The sequence below is a fragment of the Tasmannia lanceolata genome, unplaced genomic scaffold (assembly GCF_043159265.1).
Source record: "Tasmannia lanceolata isolate RefF3 unplaced genomic scaffold, GAP_Taslan_0.1 ptg000037l, whole genome shotgun sequence".
In the NCBI taxonomy this organism is placed as follows: domain Eukaryota; kingdom Viridiplantae; phylum Streptophyta; class Magnoliopsida; order Canellales; family Winteraceae; genus Tasmannia; species Tasmannia lanceolata.
The window spans coordinates 1006665-1030093 of record NW_027518714.1 but is presented as its reverse complement, the minus strand read 5'-3'; the positions used below and the strand labels follow the sequence as shown (position 1 = coordinate 1030093).

The following is a 23429-nucleotide window of genomic DNA, read 5'->3' as shown; positions in this document are numbered from 1 at the left end:
TTTTTCAGGGCTGTTATTGATGCAGTTGGGTGACTTAGATCCAATGCACATCATCTAACCATATTAATCATTCATTTGGGTCCGGCTTGGATTCTACGGAAAAATATTTCTCGTAGAAATTTTTTTCTTTCCACGACTTGGAGGCAATGATATGATTCTGATTAATTTAGAGGAATATTATCATAAATCGAAGGTCCCTCTAATTCAAAATTGAACAGGGTCGGATCAAGTTATCCTTTTTTATCATGTAAAATATGTAGAAACTATTAGAAATATTTCTCCTTTCCAAACTTTTTCTAGAAAATTATTGGCAGTCCAGACAGGGCCCTAATGTTACATTTTTTATTTTTCAGTGCAGTTATCAATGGTTGGGTGACGTGGATCCAATGGGTCGCCCTTGGGGCAGGGTATTTGCAAGGCCTGCCTGTCTCGTTTAGAACTATAAATAAAGTTTAGAAAGATGAATGTCGTGCTGTAAACAAGCCAGTGGGCTAGCGGATTGTCAAATGCACGAGAATTTTGGTCTATGAGCCATCCATTATAGAGCCCTGCTGATGAATGGCTTTGATCAGAAATCCATTGGATCCCACAATCCAAGATCGGATAATTTATTGAATTATTTTTATCAGCAAAACATTGGCCCCACATCTCACGGCTAAGTTCAGAAATTTGCAGCGATAGTTGAAGGTTGAATCTCATTACGGTCGGAGGGTGGTGATGAAACATCAGGCAACAACATAAGATGACAAGATTCATGCCTGCAGATCCTCTGCTGAGCCTGTTCGTCCACCGGATTGTTCTAGTGTAACTCTGTTCCAGGAAGATTCACACATGTATATCACTGTTATTTTCCTTAAAGCTATGTCTGGTACAGGTTCAACTACAAACAAAGATCACTATAGTTTAAAATGCTTGTATTTTTCCCTTTGACTTTACAGTAAAAGCTGTGTCGATAGAAACCAGTGCCTGAGAACTGCAAGACTGGACTATGATTATTTACACATTTGTTTCACTTTCTCCTTGTGTCTATGCCTCTGCCTCTCTCTCTCTCCACACTAAGAAACGGTTGCTACTAGTTGGCGTTCCCACAATCTTCATTCAGATCCTACTGCAACGGCCGATCCTCCACAGTTTGGTAACTCTTCTAATTCACGTCCAAAACAAACATGGTGTTGTCTCCACATTGTAGGCTTACTGGAGAGCTGATCATTCGCAGACTTCACAACTCCGTAGCTTAAATCATCTAGCTTATGCCAAGCCATTCACACTGCTAAGATAAATTCAATTGCACCCGCAACCCGCCATTGCTTCAATAAGCTGTTTAAGTGGCAATTGCGACTTCACAAGATACCCGGCTGAAGAAACTACTCTATTCATCGTTTGGGAACCACATGAAACAAGTAACGAAGAGCGAGCTGCAAGGAAATGACAATGAGGACACAATGCAGTTGTTCGCATAATTTTGCATGGAGGAAAATCTTCAATCTCCTGAATGTGTTTCTCCTATATATGTTTGTTGAAAGTCCTTGACTCTCTGCTTGATGACCTGCAATAAATACAAAGCATGTGAAATAGTTAGAAAACGAACAGATCAAATCTAATCCAGGTTGGTTCAAGAAAAGGTGATCAAAGTCCGAACTACTTACCGCCAGTTCTTCATGAAGCACAATGAATATCTTTTTCATCCATTTGTATCTCTACAGTAGTTAGATCAGGCAAAAAGGTTCAGGAGTCGCAAGTATAACAAAAAATAACATGAAAGCAGTGGCAGCATTCTACAAGAGAGTAAAAAACTTCCAGACTTATAATTCTTGTTAACAAAACATCATATACAGAAGACTCACTGCTAGACAATTCAAGAATCTTTTCACTCAAACCATATCAACATTTGAAGAAAGATGAACTATTGATCGTTGTTTACAATAAATAAATCAATTGAAATTTTTGTAACTTGAGTGTTTCTTACAATACATAAATCAATTGTAATTTTTGTAACTTGTGCGTTTGCTAGTCATATTTACTGCAGTGCAGCAATCTTGAACATAAAATTAGAACCTCATTGATAACTTCTGAAATTGCAATGCAGTCACTGTTCCTGCTGAAAGTTTTGCTGCAACAAGTCCATAAAGACTCGATGCAAAGGTCTTTCATAGTTTGTTTTGTAACGATCATAGAAGCAAGGAGCTGAAACAAAAGCTGAATCAGAGCAGAAAGCAAGTTGGTTTTTCCATAGCTTCAACATTGGGAGCAATCAAGGAATGCGTGGGTGGTTCCAGGCTTTTGAGGTGACTCTTTCATGTCCTAATAAACCTTCATATGGTCCATGAGGATGAAAGGACATTCTAATAGACTTAGGGCAACACATCTTTCCAACCAAGGTTTTAAACTTCGGTTTAGGTTCCAGGTCTGATCACTACGAAAATGGAAATGTTTCGGTTGAAAATTTGGGTGGAAATCCTGTAAAATCATGAAAACGAATGGAAACATATGCAAACGATAATATTTTAGATGAGACTCCATGAAGTGCTAGAATAAGCACAAATAGATACTTAGAAACCATCATCTAAGCGAAGACAACCATTCATAATGATTTAGAAAATCGAACACCAAGTGACATGCACTGTTGCACATGTTTAATAATTCAATACATACCATATTTCACATATATATTTATACATAATATAAACACTGCATTTCACTTGTATATTTATACATAATACATACACCATATTTCACATGCAATTCATATAGATACAATTATGTAACACATACCGATATAGTATACTACTAATAAACTTATGGTTTTGGTTTCAATATGCATTTCAGTGCGAACGGAAACGAAAATATTTCAGTCATTTCGTCTCAATTTCGGTGAAAATTTAAAACCATGATTCCAACATGAAATGTAACACCACTTAGGTCAAGTCAATGCAAATAGGAAATAAGAAAAAAATAATTAACTGAATTCAACAAATGAATCAACAAGACTGAAGGTTCTTAGAAAGCGGCAAGCGGTTGTGACGGAGAAAAAAATGAAGCTCACCATTGCTCCAAAATGGCACCCACCTCCAATTGGTTGGATGAAATTCAACTTCGATGGCAGCTCTTTAGATAACCTGGGATGAGTGGATATTGGGGGTATTATTCGAGACTCAAACGAAAGATGAGTTATGTCTTTTTCGTTGGTGTTCGATTAGAGCCATCTTGGCCATAGCCATTGGTTTTTGTACTTATTAATAAATTGATATTGACAAAAACATTGAGACTTAAAGGAAAAAACAATAATGTGGAAAGGAATAAGAAAAACAGGAAATAGGGGTTACCAAAGAAATCCACGAAATTTTTTTATTTTTTTTTTTGAATGGAAAATGGACCAATTTTCATTAAAAGAGACATGGTCGAATACAAGGAGAAAAGAGCGAGAATATACAATGAAGAAAACAAAATCAAACAGCCGGACAACAATTAAGAGGGAAGAAAGTCAAAAATCTCAAAATCCTCTTTCTGAGCCCCGGCCCTAGCCATCCTGTCCGCTTCCCCATTTGTTGACCTCCTTACATGGCGGAAAGACAAGCTTGAGGAGCCAACAATATTATTTATTTCGTTAAAAAAGGCCAAAAACCTCCAAGGGGGAGTATGAGAACCAGATAACCACCGAATGACATTTAAGGAGTCCCCTTCAATCATTACTCTACTAAGATCCTCAGTTCCTCACCAACAAGGAGCTTAACCCCTATATGAACAGCCCTCACCCTCTGCCTCATTAGAATCCGCTATCCTAATAGGGCCTGCAAAAGCCCATCTCACAGTTCCATATGCATCTCTAGGAACTCCCCCAATACTTGTCGGCCCTAGATTTTCGAGGCTAGAACCGTCAAAATTTAGCTTCAAAGATCAACTTGCCGAAGGCTCCCAAGCCTGAACAGTAGGAATACTCCTTGTACTGAAAGCTACCTCGTGCCAACCTTGCCAGAGATCAAAGGCAGAAACAAACTGAAAGCTAGGAAGAGACTTGGCCCAAAAGATAGTCAACGGTAACACCAAAGAAATCCACTAATTATATCTACGAATTCATCTAGATTTCTAAAAAACCACCTACATAACACCGTGACTCGAAAGGAATCCACCTAGAAGGTTGTGGAAGCCCTTGAAATTTTGTTCTCCAATCATCTCTTTATTTACCATTCAAAAACAATTTTCTAAAAACTAGCTTAAAGAAATCCCAATAAAACTTGCGCTCGTGAGAGTCATCTTCTAATAAAAACTAACAACTACCCCTGCCCTAAATTCTATTCATCAGGAAAAAAATCTTCGCAATTAAATTACTAATTGGCGTTGGAATTATACCCAAAAAAATTAACAGTCATGCCCCTGCTGCTACCAAGTAATGGAAAACAGATATACTGCAACAGAAATCCTAATGTGAACCAACCCAACACCCCCCTCCCCCCCCCCAAACAAAAATCCACAAAAAACTTCCCAATTAAACTACTAATTGGCGTTCAAATAAGTATTATGTGTCAATTTATGTGCTATTATCGAAGTGGTCTATGTTATGTTACAACTTGTATGATATAGTTAGAAATTACATATGTATTTCAAGAGATTTTACTGCATATTTTTCATGAAGATGATTCGTACAAATAAGCCCCTCCCGATAATATCCAGATGAATTTTCTTATGGATAACATCCTGCAAATGATAATTCTGATTAGTTACTATGTGCACATCCTTTCTATGGTGTTTTTTCTCTCGTGTTTCACAATTTTATTCAGAGAAAACCAGTAAGGACACAAACTGACAAACATACCCCTATACACTGGCGATAGGCTTCCAGTATTTGTTCTCCGATTTTACAAAATGCCTCCGTATCTCTTCCCTTTGTAAGTTCAATGTCACAACGCAGCTTGTCGAAGACACTTCTGCAAGCAAAGGTTTCATGTACAGGACTAGTGAGAGATAAGAAAGACTAGTCATAGAATAAAGGATAATATATCTTTATAGCATTCAAGAATAAATTTAAGGACTAAGACACATGTGAGCAAACATGGAAAAAAATAAAAACAAGATCAGACTAAAATATGAGGAAGAGAGGATACCGGCACTTCTCCATTTTCTTGTCCAAGGAGAGGTAATGCTCAAACTTTTCATGATATTCTCGGAAATATTCTCTGTACCTGTAAATTATATATGCATATACACATATAGAGAGGGTGAGAGAAAGAGAAAGAGTCAGTTTGACATGCACATGTAACATTTAGTCATTTACACATCTTACCCAGACACCAACACGTCAGTTTTGGACACAAATATTTATGTCAGACAAGAACATTAAAACAAATAGCGTCTTACATCAATTTTTAACAATGAAAATATCATGCAATGTACAAGGAAATATTTGAAAATGAGACCCTTTAGTAGATAACTATAATATGAATTATTAATTCATTAGCAAATATCTATTCATTTATATCGAGGCTCATAAAACACACAAGTCATTCCCAATGGAACAGTCCTGACCATTGAAAATGTTAAAATACATCTATAAACTTTTGAAACCCATTTAAAACAAAACTAATAAAAAACACGGAGAGCATCGTCATGTCTGTGAAGTTTAAATCTACAGACATACTCTCACTAGTACCCATGGTTTTAAATTTCGACTGAAATCTGAAATTTCGGAACGAAATTTCGGGTTTTGGTCGAGAACGAAACCGAAATCGATAATACCCGAAACGGTAGTTTATTTCGGTCGAAATTTTGTTTATACCGAAATTTAAGGGATTTCACCCAAAAATCTCAAATTTTGATAATTATTTAATATTATCCCGAAATTTCAGTTTCAGTGAGGACCGAAACGCATTCCGAAACCGAAATTTGAAACCATGCTAGTAACCAATCTCTTCATCTTACTAAAATAATGGAACCAAATCATAATCCCCTCACTCAAGAGAATTATATATACCAAATCTCATGGACAAAATATTTTAACACTTTTAACTTGAAAGCTAGCAGGAAAAAAAAAAACAGGAAAATAAGTCAGCAACAATGGTAGCAAAGTGAAGAATCCAAAAAAGAAGACTTCAGAACATGATAAATATAATAACTGATCGCATCTTACTTAGAATGCAGATCTGCCCATTTGTGTGTCTTCAGATGTCTACCTCTTAAGATGCTTGTCTGCGTGAGTTACATGTGCATGCATGCATTCAACCAATTAAAGTAATAACTTTTTTTGACATGAAAAGAAATAAAAGTACTAACTTACTGTGAACAATCTTTAATTGGACCCCTGAGCTCTGGCTCATCTTTGTCATACTTTGAATAAACAGAATCATCTTCATCTGAAAAAGATTCCTTTCTTTTTCCACCATTAGTATTGCTTCCCATCCAATAGCTGCCATTTCTTCTTTCATCTAAGTCCGTCACAGTATTAGATTTTTGTAATTTAGTTTCTTTAACAGAGTCGGAACTAACAGTTTGTCCGGAATGTTTAGGATCATTCTGGTGTATCATGATGGCAGTTGTCTTCCTATGTGTACTCGCATGGCTTTCCAGACCATTTCCTTGGCTTGCTCTCGCATCATTCTTTCTACCTTTGCTTACCGTGTCACCCAATTTATCCAATTGAGACACCTCAGAATCAACACGATCTACTCTCTGTAATTGCTGAGCCTGAGACAACGCACCTCTTTGCTGGGGCCTTGTAGAATCTTCAACATCATCTTCTAGCATCCTCTTCCTAAACAATCCCTCCGTGTTGCCTTGATCTCCAACTTTTGTATGGGCTGGTGACTGCCTTTTTGATTCTTGAATTGTCTTTCCCACAGATCTTCCTTTACTCAAATCTGAATTCAGATTATCTGAAGCATTTGATTTATTCTCCGATGATTTAAAAGAACTGTTTCTCTCAAACTGCCTCTTCACCCCCTGTATCTCCTCACCAGTTACAGGCTCACGAAATTCACCCAACTCCAAGTCCGAAAGCTCTCTTCTCAACATGTTTTCCTTAGGCAAAGTGCTTGAGTGTAAGTGTGTCATCTGTCCGCCATCTTTCAGTTTTACACTTTCTTCACCAGATTTCCTGTAATGTGAGTCGGCATAAGTTGATAGTTTGTCTCCAACAACAATTTCTCTAACATTTTTTGTTAAAGATTTTTCACAAGCATAACTATCTTCACCAGTTACAGGAAACTTTTCTTGCAGATGGAAGCTTTTCATAACAGATCCATTTGATTCATCAGGAAAAACAGAAATCCTTTCAGAATGTTTATTACTTCTACCTAAGTTCTTAGCATATTTTCCAGGTCTCTCTGCCCCCCTTGCACTAATATCACCACTTCTTTGAACCAACTCCTGCACTTCTGGAACTGATGGGCTTTGTAAATCTACACCCAGCTGAGTCCTGTGTATATTTTCAGATTTCATAGGCCTTCCAGGAACTGCTACGCCATATCCTTTTCGAGAGTCAATATCTGGATTTCGGTCCCTATTATCAATCGAGGAGTGGTCCTTGTATGGGTCTTGTTCTGAGCTTCCAGCCTTCAACCTTTTACCACTATCTGACTTTCCCTGGAAATGCTTCGGATCAGAAGCCCTTTTAGATTTTTTGGGATTTCTTTCCATTCTATCAGAGTGGTCATGACCTGAACTATGCTTTGCCATTGTCCACCTGTCAGTGACACTCTGCTTGCCAGCCCGGTCATTCGTGGCATTGACAGCATGTGGCACTTGCTGGCTTTCTGATTGCTTAAACTTATCTGGTGAGGAGGACAGTCGCTCTTCCAAAGGTCTGGTGTTAGTTTCATGGAGTACAAATTCAGTAATCTCAGCCCTTTCAGTTTCAAGATTTTCACACATTTTGATCTTGTCATCAATAGGTGACCCTTCAGTAATTTCAACTCCAACAACCATATCATCACATTTTTCATCAACATCATTGTGTTCATGTCCATCGTCATATGGCGTTGAATAAGGGGCTTGCAATTTATGATCAGTTTCGTCTTTTTCATCATCACTTGTCATTATATCCACATCCACATCAGACCCCTCTTTGCTGCTGGACGAACCATCACTCTCACTGTCGCTGCTGCTTCCACTTCCACTTCCTGCAGGGCTTCGACTTTGACTTCCACTGTCGCTCCCACTGTTGGTACTGTCACTGTCACTATCACTGTCACTACCGCTTTCACTAGAGCTGCCAGCTCTTCCTTCACTGTTATTACTGACCTTCTTATCACTAGCAAAGTGATTGGGGGAATTTTGTTGTGTATCAATTTTTTCCAAGAGATTTGATTCTTCTCCTATCCCTGAGCTCAACTGAATCTGCTGATCGGATTCTTCAGCTGGGGCTTTCTCCAGAAAGGTTGATTCTGTAACTGGCATTTGTTCACGTGCACACTCGGGAGAACTAGAAAGAAACAAAAAGGCAACTATACGTTATGTGCCCAACCAAACTGAAAAAGAAATTGCTCATTGAGAAATTCTTGTCACACAATACCACTAAGCAAATGCTGTGCATATATCCTTTAAATGAATGGTAAAACTTATATCAAACTTCTCCGGATTGGCTCGTTGACCGCTGGCTGGAGAAGGGGAGAATCTTATGGGGAGTGATCCTTATGGCGACTATGTAGATGATTTGGAAGGAAAGAAATGTAGAATTTTAAAAAACAAGACAAAAAGCCCCTATTCACATACACCAAGGTGGTCGCATTAACTATTTCATGGGTGAAAATTCTTCTCAGTGTCAGATTCACATCATACTCTAATCTTTGGCAATGTTGGAGACCATGGTTTTAAATTTCATCCGAAATCCAAAATTTCAGATTTCGGTTGGGTTCGAAACAAAAACTGACCAGCGCTCTACTTTCACAACTTCAAATTGGCATATGTTTTTTTTAAACCTTCTTTTATACTATTTCATATAGACGTAGTTAAGCTTCTATTGTTATCAGTAGAAAAAACAAAGGAAATGGCCATATATTAAAGTAATAGATAAAACTTTTGCGTAACTGGGAGTAAATAATGATATCTAGAATATTTAGCCACATATGTTCTGTTTGTGGCTCTGTGCGTAATTGATCACTACAAAAGGAAAGGCTGGAGGAAGAAATTCAATCCACTAATGAATAAGATTCTGATAAGAATAAAAAACAGAAAGAACTCTATGCAATCCACATGGACAAATCAACCATCATCACAGAGAAATGACAGATACCTTCCACTTTCAGATGAAGGTTTCTTGAAGGTTTCCATCTCCACTTCTGGTTTCAAGAAATACCTTCCTGGAGCTTGGAGAGTTGCAATCTGATGATAAAGATAAAATAGGAAGAAATAAGATATCCTAAATCTCTTTCAAGTAGCCTCAAGTTTTTCTACAACTTACTTCTTTGATAATTGACTCAATCATCTTTCCAGAGTTGGGATTGGTGTCCCCAACTGCATTCTCCAAGGCCTGGAAAACACAACCACGAATAATTAAGACAAAAATAAGCAAAATAGAGATAATTGTTTGTAGAAAAAAAATTCAACCTATAAAGAAAACAGCAGCTATCAGGGTGAAAAATGTACAAAATAAAGGTAATAAAGAAAAGAGAAAACTACATTTACATCCCCTCTAGTTTCTGACACGTCCACTTCTACCCCTATAGTTTAAAACGTGACAACTACACCCCCTGTAGTTTCAATTTGTATAAGGTACTAGGCCCCCTCAGTTGACGGTTTGTCCACAGATTGAAGGGTTAGGATGATTCGATGGAGCTGATTTTTTGAGCACACCCTATCTATGTCAGGGCCCATCAAATGAACGCTTTGGATCATCCAAACAATGTGGGCCCACTGTGGTTTTGGTAGTGTTTGGATTCGGGTATGGACCCACATTGTTTGGATGATCCAAAGCATTCATTTGATGGGCCCTGGCATAGGTAGGGTGTGCCCAAAAAATCAGCTCCATCGGATCATCCTAGCCCTTCAATCTGTGGATGAACCGTCAATTGAGGGGGCCTACCTTATACAAATTGAAACTACCGGGGGTGTAGTTGTCACGTTTTAAACTATAGGGGTAGAAGTTGATGTGTCAGAAACGACGTTTCAGAAACTAGAGGGGGTGTAAATGTAATTTTCCCTAAAGAAAATTATGGGAAAAAGTCCTAATAGGGAGCCTTCTTGATTCGCCAAATAATTTGTGACCAAGTTTGCTTCTCTATGAATGTGAATGGTGAAAAAAAAGGAACTCATGAGGCAAAGATATAATGAATTTCTGTGAGGATGCCTACCACCGATAAGTGGCATTAACGGCAGAATCCCGCTCGATCAATCGAAGTGTCAATTGGACAGATAAAGGCATCAAAAGCACAATGCAAAGGTCTTGGTTTCACCATATTCAAGTCTTTGATCCCTATAGGAGGGCCACATGCTAGAAACTATATGTTAGAAGTGTATATGAGCCTAAGGGCAATATGGTCTTTGTACTCTTGTTCTCCTTTAGATAAATACATAAGTGAGGGGGAGCTAATCTCCAACTCATTCTTTTCTCTTCTCTTCTCTCACTCAACACTATAGCACTAATGTGTCGGTGTCACCTGTATGAGAAACGCCTCCAAAGCCCGGTGGCTGGGTTCACCTTCTTACCACAAGGCCCATAACCGTCAAAATTAAGGCTGATGAAACTAGAAAAGGGAGGCAAATAGATAGTATATGCCAGAGTTCAGTTGACGCTCATGGAGAATCTACAAACTGTGGTAAACTACATGAGCTGAAACCCAACCAACAAGGGCATAAAAGCTCTCTCCACAGCCACATTGACACCACACGATTAATCCATAGTCCAAAACAATCTGAGTATCTACATGCCAACTCGTTCCCCTGATATCTCTGGTATCTCAATAAAAACAATCCCACTTTTTGTGAATAATAGCACTAAAGAAAAAAGAACACAGAGAGGAGGAAGAAGAAGAGACCACAGCCACAGCTACTAAAAGCAGTGACACTGAGTGAGGCATATAACCCTTGAACACGCAAGTGAAGAAGAACCCACTGTCTTTTGAAAAGATGATCCCCGGTCAAACTATGGTCAAAGGTCCATGCCCATGTAACATTAATAAAAACAAGGTAGTTGTTAGGATATAATTTGGCTTCATTGTCCAAATCACTGGATCTAAGACGATACACCACATCACGTAAACCAGTCCCAATAGCTCCAGGATGTCATGTATCTAGAAGCTGGGAGCTAGGCCATCAAATAAACTGCTCCTCCTTAACTCGTACCTACCTAGTTATCAAAATATGCATGCTACGGTGGGGGTGGGGCTTTGGTGTGTATGTGCACGTGTGTTGCTAAGTGCTAAATATCGTTCTCGGGAATTTCTCGGCAAGAGAAAATCTCGGGATTTTTTTTTTTTTTTTTTTCGGGATTATATCGGGAAAATGATAAAAACAAATTTATTTAAAAATATAAGTTAAGAGAAAATACAAGTCAACTCAACTAAGCCTTTGTCCCAAACTAGCTGGGGATAAGTTAAGATGGAAATATCATTAAATTTTTTAAAATCTCAGGATTATTTTGGGATTTTGTCATTTTATCAAAATGTGCGATAAAATTGCTATATTTTGATAATTGGCTAGAGATCAGATGGAAAACTTGATAGTTGAAGGAGATTCTTTGACTGTCATTACGTGGGTCAAGAAATCTCAAAATCCATCATGGCGTTTCGATCACTTCTTTGATGAAATGTTTGACTGGATGGCTAGATATTCTTGGTCCTTTTGTCATGTTCGCCGCTCTGTTAACCAAGTGGTAGATCGTCTGGCGAGAGAGGGTGTAGCTAATGATGCGTTAGCTCTTTTCGATTGTCTTCCTCCTTAGTTTCTTTTCTCTTTGTGTCTCGCTTCCTCGGTGTATCTTGTTTTCCTTTTCTCTGTAATTTGCTTTGCTCTTTGACAACCTCAGTCGTTTTCTCTAATAAAATTGGCTATCATTTAAAAAAAAAATGCTATATTTTGAAAATATCGGAGATATTTGTGACATAGGTTGGAAGGTGGGGTGAAGCAGTGTCGAAGAGGACTTGGAGGGACATCATTCACTCATTAATCAAGAGAAGCAATTTCTTCTTCTTTTTGGAAATGGATTAAGAGAAGCAGTTTTCAACCAGAATTCTATGCATGTGGAGCATCAGAAAAACATCCTCGTACAGATGGAAATACTTTAGAGAATCTCCAGTGATGGACTGATTTATATAATTTACTGGTTCATAATCCCAAAGCTTGGGTTGAATCATTCCCAACTGTTGGCTTTGGTGAATGTTCTTCAAATCTTCACCTACATAGCTTACATGATTGTTTTTTCTTTTCTTTTTTTCTTTTTTTTTTTTGAAATGGTACTTAGCTTACATGATTCTTATTTCTAATTCCATGAATAAAGTATGAAATGTAAGTGATATCCTAGAAGAGATATTAAGCAAGGAATGTGCATTTAGTTCTATTCAAGAATCTGATTGCTTGAATCATTTCGATCTTGATGGGATACTAACTTGAAATGGAAGTTGTTTTGACTGATGGAAAGGGAAAGTAACAAGACAGATATTTGTTACTGCAACTTTTTGAATTATGCAAACATTCAAGTTCAATTGACCTAGTGAAGTCTCCAAATGTGAAAGTTGACAACTGTTACCTTTAGGCTCTTCCCTTTAGGGTTCTCCGAGAGTAGTGTAATCAAAGTGCATCGCAAATCCGTCGGTGTAGTTCCTACCCTACCTTTATGCCCTGCTGCACCAACAGCCTTTTTGGTTATTTCTTTCTCCGAGTTGGTAATATTCTCCTTACTCATCACTTGGGGAGTAACTTCATCAATACTAGTATTGATCCTTGAAAGATTTCCGATTCCAAAAGGAGATACTGAAGCAACAGAGTGCTCAGGTGGAGATGGGAGAGGTGATACTGAGAGCTGGCGACCCTTGGTGGTAGTTGTTGATGATAAACCAGATTTTAAAACAGCTTTAGGTGGACCTGTAATTGCAACTGAAACAAAAAAGAGAGAGAGAGAGAGAGAGATAAAAGAGGTGCAGCATGTAAATAGGAATATAGGTATTAAGTAAATAGGTTGAGATGCATTAACTTCATACCATGACTACAACCACCATTGCCTCACCTTGACTAGGTTCGAATTTACGCTTTTTAAATGCAGCTTCTTTATTTTTTTTGAAAGGTATCCACCGTTGATTGCCTGGAAACAAGACATCAACAGGTTAAAAAACTAACTGAATAAATAAAACTCAAATGGTGATCGACGAATCCATATTAAGGACAAATTTCACTTTTGACCTATGTTCGTAATGCTGCTACAAAGTAAATGGCCCACCTCAATTATTATGATATTACCCAATATTGCTTGTTTGTTAATTTTATAAGAAAGCATTGGAAGTTGATACAGTAAATAATGAAGGAGCAACAAGATTTGAACATAAAAAGAGCTTACGGTAAATAATGAAGGAGCACCAAGATTTGAACATAAAAAGAGCTTACTGGAGACAACTGCAATAAAGGGTTGTTCAACATAAAAAAGATCATCCGCTATAAAGAGGTTACTAATTTGAAGTGCAGTAATTTTTAATGCCACCGAAAAGAACATTGAGGCTTCTGCGTTAAACTTTCAAACCTATTTTCAGGTCCCAGAATTAGAAGAGCCAACTTTTATCCTTTTATTTTTATCTAAAAGTAACATTATCTTTTTGTTACCTAAGCCAGTTCAGGCAGACCGAAACCTGACAACAGTGGGAGGCAGACCGAAACCTGACAAAAGCGGGACTACAGCCCTCCCTCACAAGGAGGGACACCCTTTACCACTCAAACTATGAGGGTAGTGGAGGAGTAATATTATTTGAAATGAAAATGAGAAAGGTCCAAACATGTCATCATACATGATACTTCTTAAAAAATCCGGAGAACTCCCTTGCCATTGCCTACTAGATTTGGATGTTGGTGGCTTGTTGTTTCCTTTGCCATCAAATCCATTGCTGCATTCCCCTACTGCAAATATGTGATTGACCACTGGCAATGCTTCGAAAGCACCATAATACAGTCCCAATAAAGTCTATGGCTCTCCCATGATGAGTGCTTCCTGGATGTTATTGCCAGGATGACATTCTCTACATCTCCCTCAGTCTGCAATTGATCTATGTTAAGTTCACACGCATTGAAAGACAGGCACGCAAGGCTGCCAATTTGGCTAAGTTGATGGTCTGTTTGTACTAGGAAATAGTGACAGCAGCAATGAAGCTTCCCATGTGACACCACCCATGCCAACATATCCAGGGTTGTTTCGAGGTGCCCCATCAAAGTGAAGCTTGTATATCGAATTAAGACAGTTCATTTGACACTTAGTGGGATGTGAATTTCATACCTATTTGTTTCCATTCCTGAAGGATGCACTTCTGCATCACTACCATAAGAATTTTTGTGTTGATGATTAGTGAACTCAAATGACATGAACACAAGTGTGGGTCCATGTGATTTCCATGGAGAAATATAGTGGGAGAATATTTTTAGGTTCTGGTTTTCCATATCTGTCATAACAGAAGATGAAATCAACCATATATTTCGAAACCTTCCAGATCGAGGGGAACTTGGTGTCACTTATTGACAGACACTTCAATCGAAATCGGCAAGTAAATTTGGGTTGCGAGGCTCGATCCCAGGGCTTCCCCTATTCATTGGCACCATTGACATGGAATGATTGCGTGCAGTATTTCAAAACACGGATGCGGGTCAAAATGAGGCCAAAGAAAATCCTAGTCAACTCAGCACGCCACGGTAGAGTACTCAATTGACGTGGTCATAACTCAGAGAGTCAAAGGAGTTTTTATTGACTTTGTTAGACAAAACACGGAACGCGGCCAAGCCTGATGGGAGGAAACTCGGGGGAGTCCACGATGACACGAGGTAGTTTTGAAACAATGATTGCGTGGGCTGTGGTTTATGGGTTTTAATCGCACGTAGGTCACTTACAGGATTCCACGATGTGCAGGCGTAAACATTATGTCTAATTGGTAACATTTCATGAGCAGCTTGCCACATGAAAGCTTTTATTCGAGGTAAAAATTATGTCTAGTTGGTAACCTTTCGTGAGCAGCTTGCCACATGAAAGCCTTTTTTTTTTTTGAATGGTGCCACATGAAAATCTTTTATTTGAGTTTGTTATAGGAACACCCAAATATGTTTCCAGGTAAGATTGGACGTGGTATTTCTTTGATGGTAGGAGATTTGATTTCGATCGGCACTTTTGATTGTGAACTCTCCCTAGGTATCAAAAATCCAAATCAGTTAGCCTGGACATATATTTGGCTATATTTTATTTTTTTTAAAGTTAATAACAAAAAGTCCAGTCAATATATTTGGCTCCCATTTCTCAGTCATGAGGCTTTCGCTATATGAGTGGGAAGCCCTGCCCATTAATTTACCAACTCTCAATAATGTTTCATAGTTTATATGTTTTTTTGGGTAGTTTAGTTTTAATGTTCCACCATATTTAACACATGCACAACAGAGAGAGAAATCATCATTCTATTCTCAATCTCTCTCTTCAGTTTCCAAGTGTTCTGAAAGTATCAGAACAATATTTGCAGTCCTAGAACCATGCAGCTCCATAACCATTAAGTTCATTCCAAATAAAATCACTCTCATATATTTCCATATAAGAGAAGATTGTAGTTCATTTTTTTAGAATGTCAAAAAATGGTTGTGAATCTCCATTAGCATCATCCAGATGTGGGCCCAACCTTGGCTCACCGTCACTTTAAGCTATGTGTCCACACTTCTGAATGGATAATCCAAGGAGCAAGCATGCACTATGCATTGCTCTGCAAGACATCCATCTCGTAAGGGTGACAGCCACGTCAGCATGCACATGGCTAATCGTTTGTCCTAGTCCACAAGAGTGGAGCTGAGGCTTTCCACAATATAGCCTCAGCAATAGCACGTATGCGAAATGAAAGTTGGAAGGCTGGCATAAGATGCCCCGCGATGTTGCTGATCATGCAATGGATCATCTCTCTTCTTTCAATCAAGTAAAACATTCGGTACGATTGATGGGACTTTGTCAGCACTTCGACAGTGACCATGAACACGGTACCTCTCTATGATAATCAACGTTGGGAGCTTTAGAACTCCATCAGTCTCTATCACCGTCTAAATTTCTCCTTCTATGTTAATGTTGTCGACTTCTAGGTGCTTTCTTGGCTGTTTGGATCTCTACCAAATACAAGCCACCCATCTCCATCTTTGCCTAACTCGTGATGAGATGGATTTGGGGAGTTTTTTAATGGTGGTAGGCACAGGCACAGATAAATGCACAAATATCAGCATTTATTTTTTTTGAATGCACAAATATCAGCATGATGCACATGCAACCCAAGAACTAATTCAAGGAATAAAAAGAAATACTCCACATCTTTTGAAAGCTACAACTAAAGCTTCCTAGCAATTTTAAGGGGCAGGAACACACCTGAATTTGGAAGCTTCTCACCAGAGGGTCAAATTCAAGAATGCTTATATATTAGGAGAAGGTATGGAACAATTTTTCTCCAATAGAAGCTAGGAGATTTTGTATACATTGGAGCATGGTTTTAAATTTCCCCGAAATGACCGAAATGTTTCCAATTCCATCCCCACTGAAACAAAATCTACATATTTTCATTTCACATCATTATGTCACCGAAGTTTCTCTGAAGTTTTGACCGAAATTCCCAAAATTCGACCTAAATGGTTGAAACGACAAAAAAAATGGAAAGATGTTATTATTTGTGTTTCATTTCATTAATGTAGAGAATGATATTTGGTAGGCAACATTATTGAACTGCAAAACAAAGTTACCTTATCTTATGCAAGGGATGTCAGATCGGCATGGGACAAATAATACCTCGAACTGTGGTATTGACATAGAGTTGGGGTCCATAGAGGGGAGACTGGTCAGCAACGCATGCCACTACGTGTTCGATGTGAATAAGCCATTATGGATGGTTTTGTTGCTTATGTATGTATTTGTGCTTATTCTAGCATTTACCAAAGTTTCATCTTAAAATTTCATCATTTGCATTAAAAGATTAAAAAAATTCATCATTTGCATATGTTTCCATATGTTTCCGTGATTTTACAAGATTTCTACCAAAATTTCCACCGAAACCAAAATTTAAAACCTTACATTGGAGAGGCAAGAAGTACTATTAGCACCTTGTAATTTGTTTTTCATCAGATTTAAAACAATTTCAGTAAACAGCTCTCTAACAGTTTTGAGTTGAACGAGAACTTTTCAAGACATTTTCTTTAACCTTTTCAAATGAATGGCACCACTGGCTGGGTAACAGAATTCATTATTCATAAGAATAACAAATTAAAATCTGAATAAGAACTCACTGTCCACTGCGGCTGCAGCCAATGCTTTCATTTGATTCTTCATGGATGGATTCCCATTGTCCAACACAATGGCTCTGTGAACAGAAAAATAAAATAATAAAACATCCAACAATATATAGTTTTCTACATCATGAGATAAATATGCCATCCAGTCACAGCTATTCCAACATACGTGAACGGTGATTATAGGTATATGATTGTACAAACACAAGAATGTCGCAAGAGCCAAAAAATACAAACAGGTGAAACTTTTACCAAGTTTAGATACACCATCACAAGTCAAACAAGTTGATGAAAGGCACAAAATTTTGCATTATAACTTTCTAAACAGGTTTCACCTAAGGGACAAGGGTCTTTCCTTTTAACAAAGGAGTTTAAGAGCATATCGATTATCGACCATGGAATTCTTTGTAATTATTGAGCCAGAATCGAAAGAAAACTTAATATCGAAAACATGGATATAAAGCGGGCAAGAATGAGCATGTCATTATGAACAAATTTCCTGCCCATTATTTTTTTTTAATATTAAATTTCCTACCCATTATATTGGGGAAATGATAAATGCGCCCCTTTTCATCACATGGGACACCCAACTGCAGTGTACGTGGCAATCAAATCCGTTGAATCCTTCTGACGTGAAGTACATCAGCCCCTCTACAGTCATTGATACACTGCTGATGGGTGTCCCAAGTGATGAAAAGGGGCGCATTTATCATTTCCCTTATATTGTAGTAATAGTCATAAACTATATTTTCCACATGGTAAACATCATGAAACTTCTTCAAGACCCAGTGCATCAATTTCAAGGAGAATGTGAAACATAGACGACTTATATACACTACTATTGGGTGTATATAAGTCACATGGAAATAAGTATATAAACACAATATCTTAAGGTTAAGGGTAGAGACAAATAGCGGGGATTTGATTTGCCTTCTCCCATTCTCCTATTTTTGTGTATATGCCCTAGGGCTTCTCTTATCCTATCTACTTTAAAAGATTTTGACTAGATTTGTCAATTGCATGGCAAGTGCAGGCTACAACTTCAAATGTTATTAAATTACAACATAAGAAGTCATCGAACCAGAATATGCTTAGCCTCCCATTAGTGGTTTTCAATCGTAATAGGGTACCACCTTAGCTGGAAGAGTATTCTCTGACAGCTCTATATGACCAGGTGAGGGCCCATTGTTATGGTGAGCCATTTCCTTTTCTTAGCATCTGAACCATGTAAACAAATTAGAGCTCGTGCAGGATTTGATGGCTTCTCAAACTTCTCCTTCTATCATTTTCTCAATCATCCTAATGTCCATTTGTCCAGCACCTCTGTTCATCTTTCTAATGTTGCCCCTTTCCGTCCATTAAAAGTGGTATCTTATTCTTCATTAATGCTGGTTCCATATTAACTTCAATTTCGTTAAGCATCTCTTTCTACAGACATGCATGTTCTAGAAATGTCATAAAGAATAGAAACTCTACACATCTAACACACGCATCATGTCAAAATCTACATCACAAATATTTCTGATATTTTCAAAGTATAGCGATTTTATTGCATATTTTGATAAAACGACAAGATCCCGTAATAATCCCGAGAATTTAAAAAATATAGCAATATTTTCATTGACCGCGATAATATCATATTTTTACAAAAAAAAATTATTTTATGTTCATCTTAATCAATATATTTAAAAAAATTATTTTATCGTTTTTTCCTGATATAAACCCGGAAAAAAAAAGATTAATATATCCCGAGATTTTCCCTTGCCGAGAAATTCCCGAGAACGATATTTGTGACATAGGTCAAAATGGTGTCATATGCAACATGTGCGGCAAAGGTAAATCAAGTTTACAAAGAAGAAGATATCTGAAAATTCACTTGCAGAGTTTAGTTAGTATAAGTGAATCCAAGAAATAAAGACATCTCAATCGCAACTCTTTAACCTACTTGCGAGATTTAAGAAGCCGCTCAGCTTCCTCTGACCGCATTTTCACATGGTTCTTGGTGGATTCGTCCAGAATTCGATGTACATTTAATTTGCGCCATGCAGAGCCAGATTCAACTAGCAAACCATTTCCATCCTCTCCACTTCTACGTTCTTCATAAATATCGCAGTCACCCAGCTCACGTGACCATGTAAATCTGAAGTCCTTACCACCAACATCAATGACCTAATGCAAACATGGACTTTATGATACAGCAATTGCTAATGAAAACAACCAAAAGTCACAATATATATGAACTAGATACTAAGACGATCTATACCAATTGAGTGGGCCCAGAAGAGTCATGGCTTAGTCACATAAAACAAGTGGCACATATGGTGAACTGAAGCATATCACTACAAAAAATTATGTGGTTCTTCAAACCATATAGCAGTAGCACGAAAGTCAAATGGTGAACCAAATATTATCTACAGCACTAATATGGTTTGCACATCATAATGATGATACTAGCGGAGATATCATGAATGCCATGGCACACATGCAACGTGCATCAGTTATTACTCTTTGCTGGCTTCTCGATGTGTCAACACGGTTATGGATGACACAGCTGCATTAGCCAGTTATCAACATTAATGGATTGCCTCGCCCATGCATGGACCTATACCTAGCTATTATATTGAGTATCAGAGAATAATGTCTGCATGTAATCTATATGTTTTGACCAGCAATTTTTCATGGCCTTGCAAGTCCGGGTTACATGGTCCATAGTGTTCCATGAGTAGTGGAGAAGCATTTTTTGGCGGTTGGCGCATGCCCCCTGTACATGAAGACATGGTTTCAGGAGGAAACAGGTGTTAATCAAATCAATATCATTGTGTAAGACTTTTGGGAGAAGGAATTAGCAGAATCAATCATATAGTATAAAATCTTTGGGTGCAGAAACGCTGTCACAAGACTGCTAGGACACTTTCAGGGTATATTGACGATTTCTTCTATGTCAGTATAGCACCAAAAGGCCAAAGGTGCAATCAGGTCATTGGCCGACGATGCTAGTCAATTTTAGCTTACATTAACTTAAGGCGATGCTATATGTCAGTGAAAAGAAAAAAAAAAGGCAATAAATGATAAACGGGTATTTTACCATTTGCGGATTTGATACCTCGAGTGAAAGTTTTAGTTTATTCAATTGAGAAATTTGCAGGGTCATTGTAGATTATTTCAGGATGCCAATCCATACTTGGAGAGGAGTGTCAGAAGAATCCACAAAAAAATTTCGCTGCAGTTCTCAAATGATAAATGGAAAGACAAGTCTATATGGGACTCTGAATGAGTTTCCAATCAGAAGGATGAGAAGAATGGAAGATTTGAGAGCATGTTTCTAGACCTCTAAAAGAACGAGTGTCTAGGCAATGCCTAAAGTTGAGAAATAGAGGTCTCTTAGGCAAGTGGTTGTGGAGATTTTGAGAACAAGAGGCACTTTGGTGCAGAATCATTTTCCATAAGTATTGCGGGAGGGCGAATGGGAGAGAATTGTAGGGTTTTCAATGTAGTGAAACAACAAAAAACAGCTCAAATCTGAAATAATTTGTACTATAATTAATCCAAAACAAAAGAGGAGTTAAAAAAGATTGAAATCACTCCGATCAAACTGCAATTAGCTTCAAGTAATCCTATCACATGGAAAATAAGCTATGATTTGTGGACACGGACACGAGTGTCGCATGTCGACACGGACAGGCCGAACCCCCAAAATTTAGAAACGGGGACACAGTTAAAACAGAAAGTATATGTGAACATGATTTGTAGACACGGATTCGGGTGTCAAGTTTCGACACGAATACGAGGTGTCTGACATTGTAACTCCTAAAAATCTAGAAATTGTGACACGCCCACACATGTGCATACATATAAAATTACTGTTACTATCATAATTTGCAACAATATAAATATGGTATTCATTTAACAAACTAATAAATATTAATCAAAGTCATAGCCAAATGGAACCCCGCTCTAGTTAACTCTCTAATACTCAATGTCGATGGTTGCTCCCTCAACAACCTAGGCGTAGCCGGTATTGGAGACCATTTTCAGGGACTTTAGGGATACCATCATCTATTATTTCACTGGTCCAAACAGTTTTATGGATTCGTTGGAGGCTAAGGTTTGTACGCTCCACTAGAGCATCATTATTTTTCTGAGTCAGATGAATGGTAATCTTGATGTGGAAAGAGAAAGAGACTCTTACAACACATTGTCATGGGCGACGTGTAGCAATGATGGTCCAAGGAGGATAGCCAAATTCATTGACGAGATCAAAGACATGTGCGAAGGTTTTAGAGCTGAAGCACTTTGCAATAGGTTTTCATGTTCTGCACTACCCATAATGCGTCCAACGGCTCAAGTGCAGGTTATAAAATTACCTGTTTATTCAATAGGCACATTCATTTTGTGATTTGTTAACCATGTTCCGTTTTGGATGGTTACCATGTATTTCATAGGGTGATTCTGCCCTTGTGTTCTTTTACTATGGTCTTTTGTATGGTGCAATGTCGAGGGGTTCGCATGGACAATGTTTGCACTCCATAAATTTACATAGCATCACAGGGGGAAGCCTATCATACTGCCTTGAACATTCAAGTGTTAGACAGCCAGCGGCAGACACATTTGGTGTGTACAACACATGTGATCTTATAACTGATTTACATCAAGGTTTTTCCTTCCCTCAAATGCTGCCAAAATATAGAAAGAAAAAAAAAATCTTTCCTCTTATATTGGTGCTTGTTTCCCTTCTATCTACTGATAGCTTAATGAAATGTATCTACGAAAATAAATTCTGATGCTGGTTCCAACTTAAACCTTCAACCCTCAACCCAAAACCAAAAATTCAGAATATAAATAAACATGGTAAACGAGACAAAGCATGCCAAAACCAATCTCGAAACTTGCAAAAATTATGAGCAGAATTGAAACAAAACAGCCCCTTATCAGCTAATAATCAGAGACCCATTTCACCAAAGAGAAGATAACACCAACTAAAACAACATTAAAAAACCATAACCGCCATTCCAATCACATAAGCAAGCATTAATCTGAAAAGGAAAGGAATTGTTAGAAAATTTAGGGCTTACGTTTCCAGATGAATTATTGGGATTGGAGTCGAATTTGATCTGAGCCGTGCCGCCCTGGGCCTCGACACGTGTGATCTCTTCGACAAGGTCAGGGGTTAGACGGATAATCATGCCGAAGGCGAGAGGGTCGGTGGAGACAAGGCTGAAGGTCTCTTCGTGAGCGGATGGAGCCGGACCTGGGCCGGACCCGGGTCCGCCGCTCTGACGGTTTCGAGGGGCGGGGCCAGCGGCACCAATGGGGGGACGAGAGACACCGCCGGCCGGCCGGTGAGGAGGGGCCGGAGGGAGAGGAGAATGGAGCATGCGCTTAGCCCCTCGCCCGCCTCTTCCCATTTTTCCTGAACCTCCGTACATTTTTTTATTTTTTCCTCTCTTTGGATTAACCTACGCCTAAAGCGTAAACTAATAAGTAAAGTGCCCTTTCGAGGTGGGGAAGAAGAAAAGGAAACGAGAGAGAGAGAGAGGAGAGGAGAGGGGTTCTACCTCTTGTGAGAGGAAGTGACAAGATTCATACCTTTTTCTTCCCTGGGCCCCGCCCTCCAGTGTAATTCTTGTATTTATGGAGGAGCTATATGGTGGAAGGTCGTGCATGCAGTGTAGCCCAAGAAACAGTGGGACCCACTTTTTTGGGTGATCCAAACCATTCATATACTGGGCCCTGATGTAGATAGGAAGTTCCTAACCCTTCTATAATCTATTTGTGGGGGTTTAAAATGGATGGCGCAGGATAAAGAAAAACTCCACGGATCGGAGGGTTAGGATCATCCCATGGAGAAGATTTTCTAAGTACACCCTATCTACATCGGGCCCAGCAAACGAACGGTTTGAATCACCCAAACAATGTGGGCCCCATAGTTTTTTTTTGCGCGGTGGCGGGTTCATGGGCATGTACGGCCTTCCACCCTATAAATTCTCGTATTTATGAGTTGAGATTTCAGAGATTTTATA

At 38.5% G+C, this 23429-nt stretch overlaps 1 protein-coding gene across 3 annotated transcripts; it reads right to left on the bottom strand.

Moving 5' to 3' along the window:
• Positions 1-824: 824 nt before the first annotated feature.
• Positions 825-23002, bottom strand: LOC143860007 (dentin sialophosphoprotein-like protein). 3 transcript variants are annotated; one of them, XM_077370515.1, is made up of 12 exons: positions 22482-23001; positions 19355-19578; positions 17407-17480; positions 13148-13222; positions 12671-13017; positions 9389-9457; positions 9221-9309; positions 6269-8410; positions 5100-5177; positions 4811-4919; positions 1647-1697; positions 825-1546 (listed from the first exon to the last, which is right to left on the bottom strand). In XM_077370515.1, exons 1-12 carry the CDS (start codon positions 22833-22835, stop codon positions 1481-1483), a joined length of 3678 nt encoding a protein of 1225 aa, XP_077226630.1. In that variant the 5' UTR covers positions 22836-23001; the 3' UTR covers positions 825-1480. The 3 variants fall into 3 exon arrangements, with proteins under 3 accessions (XP_077226630.1, XP_077226629.1, XP_077226631.1); XM_077370514.1 differs by having other exon boundaries at positions 4811-4922; positions 22482-23000; XM_077370516.1 differs by lacking the exons at positions 825-1546; positions 1647-1697; positions 4811-4919; positions 5100-5177 and adding an exon at positions 5201-6180 and having other exon boundaries at positions 22482-23002.
• Positions 23003-23429: the final 427 nt, after the last annotated feature.